The sequence below is a fragment of the Arvicola amphibius genome, chromosome 7 (genome assembly GCF_903992535.2).
Source record: "Arvicola amphibius chromosome 7, mArvAmp1.2, whole genome shotgun sequence".
Lineage (NCBI taxonomy): Eukaryota > Metazoa > Chordata > Mammalia > Rodentia > Cricetidae > Arvicola > Arvicola amphibius.
In genome coordinates this window covers 8,963,704-8,983,959 of record NC_052053.1, presented here as the reverse complement: position 1 = coordinate 8,983,959, position 20,256 = coordinate 8,963,704, and the positions used below count along the sequence as shown (strand labels likewise).

Sequence of the window (20,256 nt, the reverse complement as noted above, 5' to 3'; positions counted from 1 at the left end):
CAGCGCAGTGCGAGGAGGCTCATGTCAGTGTCTTCATTATTATTTCTAGTGCTGCAAACACCATGGCCATGGCAACATATAAAAGAGTTTGTTTGGGGCTCACAGTTCCAGAGGGTTTGAGACCATGACCACTGCAGCAGGGAGCATGGCAGCAGGTAGACAGGTATGGCAGGCAGTAGCTGAGAGCTTACATTTTGAAACACAACCAGAAGATGAGATGTTAAGAATGGCATGGGCCTTTGAAACCTCAAAGCCCACCACCAGCCATATACCTTCTCCAACAGGGCCATGCCTCTTAATCCTTCCCAAACAGTTCCACCAGCTGGGGGCCAAGTATTAAAATATATTAGCCCATGTGGGACATTCACATTACGTTATCACTACAGACAGTAAAACTACTTGCACTATTTGTGTGTATTCTCAAGTTTTGGGTTTAGAGATCTTTACTTGTTAAAGGTTTCACACATTGAAAAATTCCATTTATTGGCTTGAAGTAGAATGTGGCAAGGTTTGATTCCATACTAAATTTAGAGGCAGCTGCATTAAAAGACACATTTTTAAATTTCGGTCCCATTTGTCATATTTATTTTCTGTGTGATCAAAAACAGTGACTGCATGGAAACAAATTCCAAACTATCTGATTTCCTGTGCTTAGAAAAGGCTCGCAGACATGCAGTCTGCTTCACATGCACGGTCCAGTGAGGCTGTGGTCACCTAGGCTTGCACACATGCACAGTCCACTTCACACGCACGGTCCAGTGAGGGTGTGCTCTTGCTACGCTGCCAGAGAGCTGCTCCTTTCACACCCCTGATCATGTACTTTCTTAGTGGCCGTCTCAGCCCTACAACGTAAAGCCAACCTGAAGACTTATGTGAGGGACTCCAAGTAGCAAAAGATGTCACCTCTTCTGGTACTACCTTAGTTCAAATCTGCTTCCTGCTTGTGCCCTGCAGTACCCTCTTAACTCACCTCCCCTCCTTACTTCTCTTGCTGCCTGGGAAGCTTCTCTTTAAGTCAGGTTGTCTCTTCACATTCAGAACAAAATCCAGACCCTTATCAGGCCTTCAGAGATGCAGTAGGGTGTCTACCCTCTCTCTCTGTCCTCGTCTCTGATGCAGTTTTTCCTGCCATTTCTCAGAATTAACCTCTTTTCCCTTATGACTCTTGCTGTTCCCTCATGGATATTTGCATGACTGCCTCTACCTGGTCATTTAGGTCTTCAGTAAAGATGTCACTTGCCGTTTCCCACTTGAGTGGCAGAGTTCTGGTTTTGATATTCTGTTCTTCAACCACCAGAACACTGAGTGTCTGCTAGTTCTTCCTGAGGGACAAGGATTACAGGAGGGTGCTATCAGGCCCATCTGCTTTAAGACAAAATGTGAATTGTACATATGAGGAGCACTCACTAATATGCAGAGAAATTCATGTTATTGTATTCTGCTGAGTGACTTTGCTAACACACTTTCACAGAAGTATGTAAAATCAACCTAAGTCTTTATATAACTAATATGATTGTACATTCATAGACGATCATAAGCTCAAGTCATTCTTGGGTTGTTGAGGTAGGTCAAGTCTTTCCTGGCAGTTTATATTGAGATCCTGCCTCAAAATGAAGATTAAAGTGATGTTTAGAATATAGTTGGATAATGAACACTTACCTCAGATGCAGAAGAGTCCTAGGTTCATTCCCAAGCGCCATGCATGTGCATGCAGACACACACTTACACACACACCCTAATAATATGTGGTCAAAATTATGACTGCATGTGAATGATACACATACACATGTATGTATAGGTTAGGGTACTAGAAGTAGAGAGGATATAGTCTTTGAAATTAAATACATATTGAACTCCTAGCTCTGAATTTACTGATTGATGAGATCATAGGGAAGCAGATTCCATGAGCTGCAGTTGTTCTCACATGCAAACCAAGAACTCACCACTTCCTAGGTTCATTATAGGATGTGGCTATGGCACATGCATAGCATCTAACACACCTTGCATGCAGATGCCAAAACACTATGTGTGTATTTTTAAGGAGTAGGAGAGGACTTAAACCACTGAAGAGTGGGTTGCAGTTTACTTGGAAAAGATATGTACATTTAAGGGGGTCTGACAGTATCATTTTCATTTATAACTTAGATAGGTCTCTTAAAATCTGCATGAAAGAAAAATAAGTTTCTTTCACATTACTGGCAACAAAATTGGCTATAGTTAAATGTCATTTTCATAGTAGCTTCTCTGAAGTTAATCATTTAATTTGAAATTTTCAGATGTCCATTGCTATTATAGTTTTATAAAGCAGAAGTGTTTTTTAATCTAAAATTTAAGTAACATGTTTAATTGTGCTGCTAGGCTTTCTATTAAAGCTTTTGAGAGACCAATATTTTTAATATGTATAAAAGATTTTCCTCATTTGCTTCCTGAACTGAAAATTGAAGCTGGCCTTAGTAGCATATTTCTTTATTGACCTTCAGGTAATGTCGTGACAGTTTCAGTATTGTGTTTGGTTGTTTTGTTGTTATTTTGTTTTGTTTTAGTTCCAGTAGTAGAAAATACTGATGCAATTTCTCTTGGAGGTTTGGCCTATAATTGTGATTAATAACAGTTGCTTTCACTCTTTGTCTGCCCGCAATCATGCTGTGATAAATGGACTATTTTAACTTTGGTTTGTGTATCAGAGCAAACAGATGTAGTCTGGGACTTGAGGCTGAAGGGGAGTTTGCTTCACTCACTTCCGGTAGCTCTTGTGTCTGCAGCTGATGTGCTGGTTAGGTTAAACAGCACAGTGTGTGTCAGCCACACACTTAACTTGGCCTTCGGCTTAGGGCTTTGAGTCACCCACTTTCTGAAATTACACTTCAAGCCCTTTGCCAGTAAGCAAAATACCCTGATTGAGTTTACTGATCTTAGTTGAAATATTGGTGTCTAAGCGAATCAGAAGTGCTGTCGTGGAAACTGGTAGTAGGAGTGTCGGGAGTGAAGAGGCTGAGACGGACACCTGTTCAATCCTGTAGTGTGAAATAGGAGGTAGGAACGTGGAGAATCCCAGAGAACGTTAAAAAACAGTCAGCAAGAATACAGAATACAAAATTCCAAATAAAATTTAACAGCAAATGTAGAAACCAAAATCTAAAACAATAGCATTCACAACTACTAAAAAGTGAAATAAATGTGAATCTAATAAAATATATAGGCTTAAATCTAAGAAAATATAGCTAGGCTTTGTATTCTTAGAGTTACCAAATGCCATAGAAAGAAACCAAAGTTGCCCGTGAATAAATGAAGTCATCTTCCTATTCATGCACTGGTGGGAGGGAAGACCACGCAGTGAAAATCAATCAAACTGATCAATCTTTTAACACAATTTCTGTTAGAATTTTAGCAGAGTTTTTTTTTTTCATTTTATTTTGTTTTGACTTTTTTGTCTGTTTTTGTTTGAGACTGGGTTTCTTTGTATAACTTCTGGCTGTCCTGGAACTCACTTTGTAGACCAGGCTGGCCTCAGACTCCCAGAGATCTGCCTGCCTCTGCCTTGAGTGCTGGGATTAAAGGTGTGCACCACCTCTGTCTGGCTTTTGGCATGTTTCTTTTTTATATATATATAGATCTAGGAAATATTCTAATTTTATATGATAAAACAAAAGAACTAGAAAAGTAAAATAATTTTGAAAAAGAAAAAAGTCTTCCTTATTTTGAGCCTTATTGTATGCTTCAGTAATCAAGACTGCGGTGTGAGAGCTATGGAAGAGAACAGAGAATGCAGGACTTGGGCCACATACCTGGACTCAGATTATTTTCCAGGAACACTCCAGTGGGAGTGATGCTGGAACAGCTGTAGGTCTGTATAAGCACACATGCATGGAGCTGTACATACAAAAGAACACTGACTTTATACAGAAATTAACCCAAAATGGGTCATGATCTTAAATGTGAAACATGAAACACTAAAACTACTAGAAAATAGCGTAGGAGAAAATCTTCAGATCTAGAGCCAGGTAAAGAGTTCTTGGACTGAATCCAAAGCATAATCCATAAAAGGGAAATTGGTTAACTGGACTCAACTGTAAAAAGATAAAGGTAGAACAGCTTGGATATCTTTTAGCCTCTGAATGGCTAAATAAATCCTGCTAATCCATGTACTGGAATATACTACTCAGCAACAAAAAGGAACGGACTGTTGGCTATACTTGGCTGCATCGTGGAACTGTGCTGAGTGTATAAAAATCAGTGTCAAGTGGCTTCTTTATGATTCTAACAGTTTTGACATGACAAGATGGTCAAGAAGAGATTAGTGGTTTCCAGGAATCAGCGCTGGGGAAGTGACTAGAGAGGTAATACATGGATGCTTTTGAGACAAAGCTGTTCGGCATCTTGAATGTACCAGTGTCCAAGCCGTGGCCTCTGATAGCCAGCACTGAGTGGTATGGCCAACAGTGCTTTACCTCAGATCTCCACCAGAGAACAAAAGGTTGTTTTACCTTGTAAGTTAATATTTTTGGTCTCTTTACAGCTGACTTTTTCTCCCAGAACTTGTGCATTACATAAACTATTTTTCTACTGAAGTGATGTAAATAGATTTTAACAACAGATAGTTAAGAACAAATATAACTCATAATGTGTCAGAACATTACAGCTTTTCATTCCTATCATAGGTGCAGCAAACTTTAGCTCACAGGGAAAGCTATTGGGAGTGTACTGCTCCCCACCCTCCACCTTGGCGGCTGCAGAGGCTCAGCTCAGAGGACTATGACAGCATGTGTTTGTGAGGTTCTCCCATGTGCTGAGCCTGTAGTAGCTTCTAGCCTGAGGGGCACGATTAGAAAAGAATGGTGGCTTGAATAACAACCACGGATTTGGGGTTTTGGGGGAGGGAAGGCATTAAAGAGAACTTTTCCTTTCTGGCAGTTTTCGTGTAGATCCTTATGTGAGGGTGCTCATATTACGTTATTATATTCTTATAGGTACTTGTAGGTATTCATAGTTTGTTTCATGTAGTTACCAAAATTCTAGTAGATATTTTCAAGGATGGTATCTGTTAAAAATATGATATCTGAGCTGGGTGGTGGTGGCATGCACCTTTAATTCCAGCACTTGTGAGTCAGAGGCTGACGAATCTCTGTGAGTTTGAAGCCAGCCTGGTCTATAGAGTGAGTTCCAGGCAGTCAGGGCTACACAGAGAAGCCATCTTGACCCCCCCCCCCCCCGCCAAAAAAAAGAATCTGTTAGGTACACTTTATTTCTACTGTTATTCTATCTAAATTTCTGTAATTAAGTAAAATAAAAATTCACTTCCTTAGTTACACTAACCACTTTTCAAATGCTCTTATCTATGTGTAACTAATGGCCACTATGATAAACAGTCTAGATTTACAATATTTTCCTGCAGAACTGGTGCAGGAAAATTGTCTGTATTCTGTCAATCATGTTTTAAATAAACGCTGATTGGCCAGTAGCCAGGCAGGAGGCATAGGTGAGACAACCAAGCAGGAAGTAGAGGTGGGGCAATGAGAACAGAAGTATTCTGGGAAGAAGGAAGCTCCCTCCGCAGTCCTGACCAGACCACCAAAGAAGCAGAATGTGACCTGCCCCGCTGAAACGAGCCTTGTGGCTAACATATACTAGAATAATGGGCTGGTATATGTTATAAGAGCTAATACGAAGCCTGAGCTAATGGGCCAATCAGTTTATAAGTTATGTAAACCTCTGTGTAATTTCTTTGGGGGTTACTGGCTGTGGGAACTGGGCAGGACAGAAACCCCAACAAGCAGCCCCTCATGTTACACAGGACTGTGCCACTAGCTACTGCTGATCCAGTTAGTTACAGCCATGAAAGTGTACCTTTATGTCAATTGTTTGGGCTCCTAGTCGTGAACATTTGGATGCATAGAGACCCATGGGTTCCTCAATCTTGGCATTAGTTACAGTTTGGCCAGATAATTTTTTATTGGTGGGTTGCTACTCTATGAGTTTTGGAATGTTTAACAGCATCATGACTATCTTAAGGATAGGCATGGCTATGTTAAGGATAGGCATTGCTTTTGCTATGATGAAGCACCATGACCAAAAACAAGTTGGAGAGGGAAATGGGCTTATGTTTTACTTGGTTTATACTTCCATATTGTAATCCATTACTGAAGGGAGTCAGGAAAGGAACTGAAACAGGGATGGAACCTGGAGGCAGGGGCTGATGCAGAGGCCATGGAGGGGGTGCTGCTTACTTACTTGCTCCCCGTGGCTCACTCAACCCAGGGATGGACCACCCACATGGGCTGGGCACTCCCCCACCAATTAATTAAGAAAATGCCCATATGCTTGCCTGCAACCCAATCTTATGGAGGCATTTTCTTAATTGAGCTTCCCTCTTCTCAGAGGACTTTAGCTTGTGTCAAGCTGACATAAAACTATCCAGCACAGTGGCAATAGCAATTGCCCCATGAGGACAGCCAGAAATACCCATAGGTATTGCTAAATACCAGTCACTACAATTGAGAATCACCAGTAAGGTCCAGAGAGTCCTTAAATTATGAAGAAATGAGAATTTGGAGTTCTGTGTCATGCCTTCTGCCTACTACAGAATAGCTTTGGGTATCTCCAAGGAATAATGTCAAGATAAAGGGAACACAGGGTGAAGGCAGTTGAGGAAATAAAGAAACTACATTGCTTTACTAGATTTTGAATCCCTATGCCATATTTAAAATGTCTTAGGAATAACTGTAGTTCAGTTGTTTTTTACTTCAGCTAAAAATTTATTGACTAACTGTGTTATGTAACAGAGTTACAAAGAACAATAAAACATTGCTCTTAGTCTTCAATAAAGATAAAATTTCCACTTTTATCTGTCTCATTTTATTTAACCTGTTCACTTGGTCTCTGTTGTTCTCCTCTGGTTTAAATTTCAAGTGTACCAAACTCATTGATGGCACAGAAGACAGATTAAATCTGGTTCTTGTGATCTACCTACTCTAACTATTGATATTTCTTTTTCATTTTTAGCCTCAAAGGAGCTATTTAAACATTCAGAGCCATTAGATAAACTGTGGACAAACCCTTAGCATTAAAAAAAAAAACAAACCAAAACCACAGAGTTATTATTGCTGGCAAGCCTGGTGGGTGATGGGCCTGAGTGTAACTCCAGCACGCGGGCAGCTGAGCGGGTGATCCAGGGATCAAGACCTTGTTACAGAAAACCAGCAAGACAGAAAGAAAACGGACATTTTAAATGGTATCAGCAAGAAAAACCACATAACTACTGAGTTTTGATTGCTTTTGTAAAGTCTGTAATATTCATGAGTTTGTTTCATTAGCAGATGGCACAATATATAGTATTGTGGCCTTTGAGCATTCAGTTTCTTTTATGGAGTCATGAAGAGTCATAGTCACATCCCAGGTTCTCTCAAAGGCTAGATGTTGTCACTTTTAATGGTAGAGGTCTGTTGACTGGCATTTATGAAGCATATAGTTTCCGCAGAACCAACCAACCACAATGTGCTTTATGGCACAAGCAGAAGTCAGAGCCCTTTCAAAGTTGAATCTCCCTTTAATAAGCATTGTTAGCTCTACTGAATAACTCAGAGTCAGACTGTCCATTGTTTTCCGTGTTCTCTTTAGTGCCTGACAGTTCCCAGAGTGCCCAGAGTCACCCAGAGCCGTGGGCGGTCCACCCAGCACTAGCACTAGCAGTAGTTTCAGATGTTCGCTGATGGGAAAGAAGCTGATAGGGACTGGAGAGAGATGACTCAGCGGTCAGGAATCCTTCTGCACATCATGAGGACCAGAGTTCAGATCCCAGCACCCTCATAACAAACTGGGCATCTGGTACACTCCTGTAACCTCAGTTCTGAGTGCCGCAGAGTCAGGAGTCTCACCTGCGCCTCCTAGCTGCCTCTGTAGCTGAGGGAATGTGAGCACCAGGTTCAGTGAGAAGCCCTGCCTCAGAGGAATAAAGGTATAGAGGAAGATACCCAGCATCCTCTTTTGGCCTCCACATTCACACAGAAGCACATGTACCATACTCTGCTGGAGGAAGGCTTAAAAAATCACTCCTCAAAGCATTCCTATAGAAATTAGTTGATTTTCTTTTTAAAATCTGATTTACAGATTAAGGCCGAAAGGGTACTTGGTGTGTTAGACGTGGTGTTTTGTTTGTTGTTGCTCATTTTGTGATGGTGGAGATTAAGGTCAGACCCGTGCATACTGGACATGTCCTACCTTAGATTTCCAGACGTGGCTGTTATAATAATGGCTGTTACTTTAGGCGTTGCTAATTCTGCTTTGTTCTAAAGCTTTAGTAAGCTCCTGGATAAATGGTCTATTATAGTTTGTTCTTTTCTCCTTTTTCTGGTCAACTTCATTCTCTGTCTCCTCCTCCCTTCCACCAAGTACTAGACCCTTGTAGCATGCTAGGCAAGCACTCTACCACTGTGCCTGTCCTCCCATTTTTTTCTTCTTATAAATCTGTAAAACTCTTTCTGCCCTTATAGTTAAACTGTGACTAACAAATTAAATATATCTAATAAAGATATATTTATGTTCAGCTGGCCCAGATTTAGCCCTTTAAGATAGAATTATTTAGTGACTTCTGCTAAGTCTTCAGTCTCTTAAACCACGTAGAGTGGTTCCAGATAACGTTTGTGGGCCAGTTAGCCGTCATGTCCACATTTTTTTACATGACACAACTAATTTCACCCTTACCGTGTGTGTGTGTGTGTGTGTGTGTGTGCATGTGCACATACGTCTGTGTGGTGTGTGTGCACGCACATACTCATGTGTCCCTGTATAGGTACACACATGCCAGTGTGTGCATGTGACCAGAGAGGTTTACCTTGAGCATCTTTCTTATTCACTCTGTACCTTAGTTTTAGAGAGAAGGACTCTGACTGAACCTAGGGTTCACCCTCTGTGCTAGGCGAGCACACCAGCACTTCCCAGGGACCCGCCTCTTCGCCCACACCCAGCACTGTCTACAGACAGTTGTCCCCACCTAGCATTTGCATGGGCACTGAAGATCTCAACTCAGGTCCTTTTGCTTTTGTAGAACAAGCCCTTTAATCATTGAGCCATCTCAATGCTATATGTTATACTATAAAACACAGTATTGCCAAATCTCTCCAGAGTTAAATAAGTGATTTTACAAACCATCCTGGAACCTCTCATTTTCTCAATCATAGGAGAACACATTTTTAAAAAAAAATCCTGTGTATTCAGTAAATATACACAGAACACAATTGGAAATCAGACTTAAAATGTGAAATTCATTTTCAGTTTAAGCAGAAAATGATATCCATTAGTTTCTCTAATAGCATTAACAGCACACATGGGATAACTGTCGTGTAGAAGGCCTAAGTTTTATCATGTCGTGTGCTTCTTTGTAATGGCTGTTACAGAGTAGGTGTGTAGAAGTTGTCGTGTTAACACATATTGTAGCAAATATTTGTCGCTATCATTCATTCTTTTGATATGATATGACATGACATGTTACATAAAGAGAACTTTCTTTTCAGATAATGAGCTGTGTAATAAATATTTAAGATGCTACTATATAAGTGTCTATCACATGTGACACATGTGTACAGATGAGTGTGGCCTCTAAATAATGAATATATAGCAATTTAAGAATTTTCTGGGAGCTGGAGAGATGGCTCAGTGGTTAAGAGCACTGGCTGCTCTTCCAGAGGTCCTGAGTTCAATTCCCAGCAACCACATGGTGGCTTACAACCATCTGTAATGAGATGTGGCTCCCTCTTCTGGCGTGCGGGCATACATGGAGACAGAATGTTGTATACGTAATAAATAAATAAATCTTTTTTTAAAAAAGAATTTTCTGAAAGACATTGTGGTCCAGCTCTGCAAAGAAAGTCTTGTACTCTGAAACCACTTCCTTCTCTGGGCGTAGGCCTGTGCTACTTTAATTTCTTGATGCATCGCAGGCAGATGTTCCTACAGAGTTCCCCAGAATCTCAGAGCTGCTTCCAGTCCTTGTCCTGTTAGTAAGTCTCTCCGGATGCTTCTTTCTACACCATGCCTCCTCTGTGCACACTTATTCTACAGTGCCATCCACGTCATGTGCTCAGCAGAGCCAAAGGTTCCTAGTCCCTTTCCTCGGGTAAGCCATGGTTTTCAGCCCCTTGCCTTGCCGTTTCTGTTACCAGGGGCAGAAGGAGCTCACAGACCAACACCACCAATGGGTTAAATTCTTTCATCAAACATGTTTATGAGGGGCCACCGCTATGCTTTTTCCCCTGCTGCTTGCTAGTTCACTAATCAAATGTATGTTAGATTGATTATTGTAAAAGTATAAACCATAGAAAATTTGACAAGATAGATGTGTAAATTATCCTTCTGACAGAACTAATGATGCACTCCAAGCACCTTCTGTTTTCCAGTGCTTGGTGAGTGACTTCATTAAGTATGCAATGGCTGTTGGGTGGCTTCTCAGACAATGGTTCAGTTCCTTGTGGAATTGCATTATTACTAGAGGTGTGAAACCAGGCAGACAAGCTAGCTGTTGGGCGTCCTGCCGAGCTGCTAATGTGCTCCATCTTGTTGGAGCAGTTGTTTGCCGTCTTTTCAGGACAATTACATCCATAACCACAGGACACATTCAGTGAAGCTATATTACAGATAACCGTGGAGACTGGCGCTGATGCTCTTCCTCCCTGTCCCCAAGCTGCCACAGCATGAGGAGCGCCTTCCACAGCTCAAGACTAGCTGCTGCTTGCTTGTCTGTCCATCTTGTCTGTCAGCTTCACAGAGCAAATCTGGAAGCGCGGACTTGTAACTTGTTTAGGATGTTATAATTGAATGTGTGGATCTGTTTGCAGATGGGAAAGCTCAGCCGCAGCACAGTGCCGAGGTGATGACGGTCCTGCTAGGTCTTGCGGTGGAGGCTGCTCCAGGAGTCTCTGGTTTCAGAGAGAGCTTTCCAAACAGAAACTTTCTAGTGGTTTTCTTCCACTAGACTTGGCTTCTTGTATTGTAACACCTCAATGCTTTGTTGTTTCCTACGCCCACACAAATACCTTGTTTTCTGAAGCATCCTGCCATTTGTTATTTGGATGGTAATTTGATGGTTTCCTAGAAAACTGGACCTGAAAGCTGCTTTGAGCTGAGCTGAAGTGGTATTTAAGGTTCCAAATGGCATGTGTTGTGATGTATTGCTGCCCCCGATACATGGGAGTGCACTTTAGAGTGACAGGCCAGATACTTCTATGAAAGGCTTCCCATTTCTGTTGGCTAGTTAAATCTCTGTTGATGACTCTGAATCATTAATGAACATTTGTGCAAAGTGACCATTTGAATTCAGTTATTATAATCATGCATTTGTCTGAGAAGAGCTACATGCAAATAGCCATAGTGTAAACTGAAATCCCTGTTTTGTCATGTTAGAATACACTGCCTTGCTCTCAGTGCCAAAGCAAGTTTGAACGTCAGGGTTCTTTTATCTGTCCCTCACAGAAGTTTTAGGTAGAAAATGTTTTTTATTTAGTGCCTTTAAAAATCATTAACTCTGCTAATTATTGATACTTTATTGCCTCAAATTTGTAAGAATAAAATAAGGAAAAAAATAAAATGAACAGTTCATAAAGGAAATTAAATTAAGCACCTGCTTTTGTGTATGCCAAAAAAAACCACATTTGGGTCTGGCAGAACAATGGCAAGAATATAACTGTTATTTGGGGTACATGGGTTTATTTAAAACACTTGGAAAAGAATTTTTGATTGGAGAGATTCATAGTTGGATCTTTCCCCCAGAACCATTGAGTCAGATTTTCTCATTTCTCTTAACTTTATGCCTTAAAATATTTTAAAGAGCTAGATAGTCTGTCATTTTTGTCAGGTCTGCCCAGAAGATTTGTTTTCTATGATATTTCTCTTCTGCAAGCTTCAATTTCTACAAAATTGTTGGGAGTCATGACAAGGGGTAGGCTTTTGGATAAACATGATCTTTTTCATCTTGTTATTTGTAAAGTGATCTCAGTCCTTGCTTCTTTCAATCTCCATTTCATAGTTTACAGAGAAAGGAGACAGTGTGGGGCACAGACTTCCCCTGGGAATGCATTGGGCTTAATGAGCTTGATAGTCTAGTGGGCTCAATAAATCAAGTAAAGCAAAACATTTCTCATTTTTGAATAAAAGCATTTATCACACAGTGTTTGCTCACTCATGGTCACAAGATTGATTGGTTTCCAGCATTCAAGGTGTGTACTGAAGCCTTTTTGATTTTGTTTTCCAGTGGGCAAGTTACGAAAGCAGTGGCTAAAGGAAAGCATCTCTGATGTCGGCTTTGGGATGCTAAAGTCTGTCAAGGAATATGTGGACCCCAGTAACATCTTTGGAAACAGAAACCTTTTGTAACTCCATGGATATCATTATGAAAAAAAATGTTACCTTTTTAAAGTCATCAGTTATGGTTATACCAGTAATCAAATAGATCATGGACTGTATTTCAGCTGTGTTTGTTTGTTGGTTTCAAATTAAGTCGGTTTTCGTTCTGTGTTTGTTTCTACATCTCTAGATTGACAGATGGCGTTCCTAGGTCTCTCTCACTGTAGGTATTCCAGTTTAGAGCCAACTAACTGGCTGTCATTTCAGACTTCAGGCAGCACAAGGCTGCCCGATACCTGAGGGCGCGGCCAGCGGTTTCACGTGCTCCTGTAGGTGAGCAGAGGGAGATCGTGTCATCTGCGTCTTGTCTAGCCTCTGTTGTGTTTTCTTAAACAACGTTTCTCTAAAGCAGACACCTAACAAAGATTCTGCTGGGGAGAGGGTGTGTGTGTGTGTGTGTGTGTGTGTGTGTGTGTGTGTGTGTGTGAAAAGCGTCCTTTCCTGGGAGGAAGTTGTCACGGGAGGACACTCGGGACAGAGCCAGCAGTCTGTCCCTAGCATCCTTTATCTGTACATGGTGCTCAGCCTAAGCTTTGCTTGAAGTGAACACACAGTTGCACACTTACATTGCCAACGTACAGATTACTCTGTGAGCAGACACATTTTTGTCCTCTATGTCTGTCTCTAGTAGGGTGTGTCACTGAGGGTAACCTGTTGTTCTGTCCTACGTTATCCATAATAAGCTTTGTAAGAACAGCTGCCTTACCACGCGGCGGGCAGGTTTTCCCTGAAGTGAAGGCCGTTGTCCACCCTCCAGTCCTCCTGTGGCTCTGTCAGGCTTGTTGCCAAGCTGCACAGGCAGCTGCAGCGTGAACAAAAGGAAGGCTCCTCAACCTGCTGTCTCCAGTTTAAAAGAATTATTTGGCTAAAGAAACAGTCGCTAGTTGACTCTTGGATTTGAAAGCCTCTATAATTTCACAGACAACAATCTTTTTTCTAATTAGCCACAAATAGCCTGATAAATGTTTATGGAAAAATAGTTTCTGTTCAGTTCTTAATAATGGTTTAATGCCTTTTTGAATTACTGGTTTAACCTAAGTTTTAAAATGTATGCCATAATCACAAGTTTGAAATATCCTATTTCTTAAATAAAAAGGAGAATATTAATCTTATTTAGCAGACATTTTTACATTCAAAACTGGAATTTGAAATAAGTGGAACAGTTGCTTTAAATCACTGTTGAGGTTCCTGATTCACATTGTGAGATGAGTTCTTTTCTTAATGCAATACCTAACTTTTGATAATTTTTTTAAATATTTAATCAGATAATGTAAGTCAAAGTGCAGACGATCCTTTAGAAGGACACACTGTCTGTCTGTGTAGCAACAGCTCCAAATATGTTGGGGCAGTTTATACCTTTTATATCTAAGTAGCCTTAAACAGAGCAGTGAAAATTTAAAATTGACAAAATGATATTTTTAAGACTTCAAAATGATAAATAATTTTTAACTTTTAAAATTGGCCTCAGACTAACAAATTTAAATCTGTAGGGAAAAATCAATATTAAGTATTAGTTTAACAACAAACTCAATATTTATTTTTTGGAAGCTGCCTCTTTATTGATGATTTATTTTCAATTATAAAATTTCCATATCTCTGGTTAAAGATTTTGATGGTTTGAAATAGCTGGACACTCAAGGAATTGCCTCTCGAATTGTAAGATTCTTTATAAAATGCATCTCTTTTTGAAGGTGGTTCTCTAGTTGGTGAATTGAAATGTAACATTTAGTAAGATTCCAACCTCTCACTGGAAGTGGATACATGTTTCCAAGGAATTATTTTTAATAAACAGTTTTATTAGCAGATTCAGTTCCTTGCATGTGATTGTTAAAATCTTTCCCCCAGGGAGTTCAGATTCCCACAACCCCGGCAGTCTGTGCTGTAAGGGTAACTAGCTCCTGAAGTTGGGTTTGCCATCCAACATGAGCTCTGTGGAGGTTAGCAGTTTATGTCTTTGTTTCTTTTTATCTCTGGATGCAGACCTCACCAATCTTGATTCTATAGCGGTCACGACATTTTGTATCTGAAATGATCTCAAGCGGGGTTGTTTTGAAACATGAGCACTCTCATTAGCACTGTTTCTCTGTCTGGAGGGCAGGAGACCTTCCCACCCACTTCTGGGAGGCGCCTCAGTGTAGACCCCATCTTCAGAGGAACACGAGTATGCGAATGTGCACAAAGCACTTAAGCCTTGCCTCCTTCAGAAGTGTCAGCACGTGCCTCCGTGAGCCTAACCCAGGAGAATACTGCGTTCTGAAGCATCTTAATGCATGGTCAGTCTTTAACAGCTGCAGACTGTTTGATACTCAGAAGCACCTAGCACTGACCCTTCTTTAAGTTAGCCATATGTGTAATATTTTGCTTAAATCTGATGACATCACATGTCAGTTGGGATTTTAGTGGGAATGGGAACTTGCTGCTAGTGAGATTTAAATACTAAAGACTCAAATGGACAGGCTTTGCGGACCTTGGAGAAACTGTTGCCTTAATGTGTGGTGTGACGTACAGTGTTGCATAAGTGAACTGAGGCTCATGTGTGTCCTTTGAGACTCCTAGCTGGACTGTGGAGGCCATCTGTTTCCTGTGTCTAGCATTTCATCAGAGAATACAAGTTAAACTCTTTCAGGAATGGGAGGTTGGTACTTGAAATGCTTACATATTATAGGAATATTGATCTAAGATTATTTATGAATCTGAAAGCCTTCTAGTATTCATATTTGTGTTGTTAGTATTTTGGAAAACAAAAGCTCAATAAAAGACAAGCTTCCCATCGGTGTGTATATTATATCAGATATAAACACATGCAAAATCCCTCCCCTTTTCTCCTCTGGAATATTGTAACTGAGTGCTAATTTGCATATTTGAGAAAGCCTTTCTGCATGTTAATCCCAGAGATTTTCCTGTATCGTGTTCTCTCATACAGCTTCTAACTGTAAGCGATCAGAGAAGCTCCGAAGTCCTAACATGAAGTGTGTTGCTCCACATGGAGCTGGGTTTGGTGTCACTGTCAGAACACATGATGTAGGCCCGCGTCACACCGCGTGACAGTGCTTGAGCAGCCAGCTCTGCATGTGGGAGGTGTATCCAGTCTGAGGAGCACGGAGACAGCCATGAATAAATAGCGTTAGTAATCTTGAGGGGTTTCTCCCACACTTATCTTCAGTGATTTTGATTTTACCCAGGGCTCTGCTTGTGGCAGGGAGCACAGTAGGAGCACAGCAGGTGCAGATTAGGACTGTAGACTCTGAGCTTCTGCCTGTGGCTTTGTCTGTTGTGGGGGCTTGGCTTGGCTCAGGTCTGTATGTTCCAATAGGAGCCATCTGCCTACAAATTCATTTAATTCTTTCTCTTTACTGAAAAAAAAAATATACAATGAGAGGAAAATCCAGAAAGTATAAAAGGTTTTCTTCAATTGTTGAAGTATGTGTCTGATGTGAAGGATGTAACCCAGCTTTCTGTTCCTTAAGCCAAATAATGTTTGTCGTCAGTGTGAAACTTAACTGTAAAAACTGCTTGTATAATGTCAAGAGATTATAGAAACATTATTAATAAAATGGACATGGCTTATGATTTTTTTAATCAAAAGGAAGTGTGAAGCTGTTTTTTATTCTGTTTGCATATGTTTTCAACTTTTTTCACTTCATATTTCCATAGATTTGAAAATAAAAAATAATTTTTGTAAGTTTGCTAATGTAGCATAATCTAGACAACCTAACTATGACTGAATCCCTTTGGCTTTATAGCTGAATATATCATAATTTGGTTGCATCAGTCTCCAGGTTTTTTTAATCAATATTAAACCTTTAGGTGGTGTTCAGAGCAATCCCTTTCAAACCTGGAAAGCCACAGTGAACATCCTTACATTCTCTAAAAAGTACAATTATTCCATTAATAGAGGGAGTAAAGATCACTGATGTATACCACTCTCGAGCCAAAGAACACTCACAGAATTACACCTAGTTCTGTGAACATGAAAAGACTTTTTGTTGTTGTTCCCAAAAGATATTGTTTTATTTTTAAAGAAGGAATAAGTAATTCATTGTCCAGTGATTTTTTTTTTCTTCTAGATACTAGGGGCTTCCTGAGAGCAGAGAAACAGGAAAAAGAAATTTTGAGCATAGATTGCTCGGCTGCACGTGCCGTGTGGATGACATTGTTAATGTTTCCCGCAGCATAGCACGCACCCCAAGAAATACCCTTACCCTGGACTGTTCGCAGAGGTCTGGACTGCCTGCAACAGTGTAGCTTATCTAAATGGGCTTTTATGGAGCCGTGACTTAAACACTGTCCTTTTAAAGCTCACAGTGCCTTCTTGGGATTTTTCTCTTTTCTTCCATGAAACAATTTAAAATGAGAGAGGGCATGTCGGTAAAGACAGAGGGTTTAGCAATTCAGGGTTCTTCTCTCCAAACACATCAGAATTTGGTGATTGTATGTAGAAACACTGTTCTGTGTTGCTTTGGGTTATCTATATTTAATCAGTTATATGCTTAACCTGGACTCAGACATCCAGTCAGTCAGTGGGATTTGTGTCTGCTTTTCATTCCTGCTGCCCCACCCTAGTAACCCTGATATATGGCTTGGCAAATCTTGAGACACCCACTGTATGCTTTTAACTTTGTTTACACAGCTCCCTAAGGAAGCAGGGTACTAGACCTTATGCTTCGTGTCTGTCTTTGTGTGTGTGTGTGTGTGTGTGTGTGTGTGTGAGAGAGAGAGAGAGAGAGAGAGAGAGAGAGAGAGAGAGAGAGAGAGAGAGAGAGAGAGAGAGAGAGAGAGAGAGAGAGAGATGCCTTGGGAATAATGAGTATTTTGTTCCTGGGCAGTAATAAATTCTGTGAGAAGTAGGTGTGTTCTATACAGCTTTGTTCTTTTTTGCCAAGTCTGCGAAATAATTTGCTCTGATACAACTTAACTTGAATAATATCTTATCCTGAGTCTTCCTCCATGGCAGTACATGTTTCTGCCAGTACTGTGATCATCTTTTGGGAATTACATGTGGGTAAAATGTATGTGTAAGCCATTATGCCACTGTAATTATGCATAGGCAACAGCTCTTCCCTTCACACTAAAAGTCTAAAAGTGGATGTGAAGCGGGGGGTGGGTAACCTTTCCGAAAGATTCTATAGAGCTTGTCAAGTTCACACTGAGCCATGTGCCATTTGTTTCCACAAGGGCTCAATGCTTAATCCATACCCCATGCTTTGGTGTATGTTCAGAATTTCCTTTTATTGGTTTTTCATTGACTGTTGTTTCAGAACAAAAACGCCCATGTGTGATTTTTTAAAGATGTGCTGGGAACAAATAAAAACATTTCTAAAACCAATCACTATTTACTGAACTTTTATTTCCTCGCGATCTCATTTAAATCTTGCCAATAGCACCCTCTCTCTCAGAAATAGTTCAGTGGTTGCCAGCACTGGATACGCTTCCAGAAGACCCAGGTTTGAGTCCCCGTACATAGAGCTCACAACTGTCTCCAACTCCAGTTCCAGGAACCTGATTGATGCCTTCTTCTGGCTCCCATGGGCACTACATGCAGGTGGTACGCAGACATACATGCAGATAAAATACTTACATACATAAAATAGGAAAAAATAGGGGAAAAGCAACTGATAAAGACTCAACATCAACCTTGGGGTTTCATGCCTGTAATCTGTACATCCACGAGTGTACCTAGACATGTGTACATGTACACATTATACATACACATGCTAAGAAGAATCCTTTAGAGAGATGTGGACAAAACCCCGAAAAGGCAACCTAATTCATTTTTAATGCACTAAATGTAACTAGACTAGCAGGCACATTGCTGCTACTCTGACAGGGGTTGGGGGGGTCTTGTAGTTAGACCTCAACACCTGAGACTGAAAACAAATGGCCGCAGGCTGTCCAGACAGAAGCTAGAATTTCTGGGAAGAGGGAATTTAATTGAGAAAGTGCTCCCAACCAGATTGGCCTGTGGGCAAAATGGGTGCATTTTTAAAGTTGATTGCTCTGGGAGGGTTTCAGTTAACTGTGGGTGTTTCCACCCCTAGGCTGATGGTTCTGGATTCTGTAAGAAAGCAGGCTGAGCAAACCATGGGAATCAAGGCAGTAAGCAGCATTCTCTGATTGCCTCTGCGCCTCCTGCTTCCAGTTCCTGCCCTAATATCCCTCAGTGAGGGACTGTGATGTGGAGCTGTAAGCTAAACTGAAACCCTTTCCAAACTGCTTTTGGTTGTGTTTATTACAGTAATGCTAACCCATATCCAGCCCACAAACAAGGCGTCCTCATGTGGAGCCAAACCTCTCATGACAGTTCTGTGCAGGTTCCTGTAAGCCAGTCATGTCACCCGCCTCAGGAGCGAGTGTCACTGCACATGAGCCACCTCTGCTTTCCTCAATACTCCTCCTGGTTTTTAGTAGTCTGCCTCTGGCGAATGGGTGTGAGTTTGTCCACATGCACCACCCATGCTATAGCAGAAACCACATTCAAAGAGATGTCTTGAACAGTCCGAATCCTTCAGCATGTCTAGCACTGTGGGTGTGTGGGTGGTGGTGGTAGGTACTCAGAAACTACATTCCCTGGCTGGCCTTAAACTCACAGAGATCCACGTGCCTCTACTTTCAGAGTGCTGGGGTTAAAGGTGTGCGCCACCATGCTCACCACACTCCCACACTATTTTTTTTTTTTAAATCTCTGTTTTCCTCCTTGGTCACTCATCTAAAGTTATCTTGGATTTCAAGATGAATAAATAAAATACCTTTTTGGCGAGATTCCGAAACTACCCCGACCACAGCAGCAGGTTTCACGGATCACACCACCTCTGATGAGGGCTCCCACGCTGCTGGTGGAGCTGCACCTTAGCAGAGCAATCACAGTTGCGCCGCTCGGTTGATGGCCTTGTCGTCGTCTCCAAACCCTTTGTAGAATCATAACAGAAAATGACCCACAGGCCCAGAATACCACCTGCTCTGTTTGTTAAGTTCTGTAACGGAGACTGCTATTACGTTTCCTGGCCACCCAGACCCAAATAATCACACAAAAACCATATTAATTACAACACTGTTTGGCCAATGGCTCAGGCGTATTCCTAGTCAGCTCTTGCATCTTAAATTAGCCTATTTCTACTAATCTGTGTGTCGCACGAGGCTGTACCTTACTGGGTAAGGTTTTGGCATCTTTCTCCTTCCACAGCTACATGGCGTCTCCCTGACTTCACCTTCTTTGCTCCTGCATTCTGTTTAGTTTTCCCGCTTAACTATATTCTGCCCTGCCATAGACCAAAGCATCTTCTTTATTAAGCAATGGTAATAAGACATATTTTTAGCATATAGAGGGGAATCCCACATTAAAACTCCAAACCTCTTCATTAAAATCTCGTTATCCCCATGAGGGTAAACTTGAGGTCACACATTCCTTTACTTGGTACTCCTAGCTTGGCCATGCCAATTGCATGTTTTTCCTGCATTCCACCACTCTTGGTTTATTAGCATATTGTGGGTGACTGAGCCTAGATTGTTGTGACACCCATAGTTTTTGCCTTAAAGTTCTGGTATGGTAGCATGCTCACTCTATGTGTATTTGGAGATCCAGGGCTGACTAGTAGCATGAAACACAGGTTTTACATTAACGAGTAAGGCTTCAAAAATAGATCATTCCCTTTGTAAGAAAAGTGTTTTCAGTACTACTGTGTATGTGTGAGGATCATGGAACAGCACTTTGTGCCTCATCTGTCAATCAAATAAAACGTGAGGGGAGGGGCTGGCATTGCAAAGTCATTTTAGAATTAAGAAACAGCATTTCTTAGCCCACATAAGCACCATGACACATGCACACTTGCACTCAAATGCACTCTAAATAAAAAATGTAAATATTCATCA

General features: G+C 41.0%; 1 protein-coding gene across 1 annotated transcript in view; it reads left to right on the top strand.

The window, feature by feature from the left end:
- The window catches only part of Agps (alkylglycerone phosphate synthase), a 92,239-nt gene extending 79,790 nt beyond the window's left edge, over positions 1 to 12,449 (top strand). Inside the window, exon 20 of the mRNA XM_038336678.2 lies at positions 12,239 to 12,449. Within this exon, the coding sequence (XP_038192606.1) occupies positions 12,239 to 12,360 (122 nt within the window). The 3' untranslated portion in view covers positions 12,361 to 12,449. The remainder of the gene's footprint in view (positions 1 to 12,238) is intronic.
- The last annotated feature ends 7,807 nt before the right edge of the window (positions 12,450 to 20,256 follow it).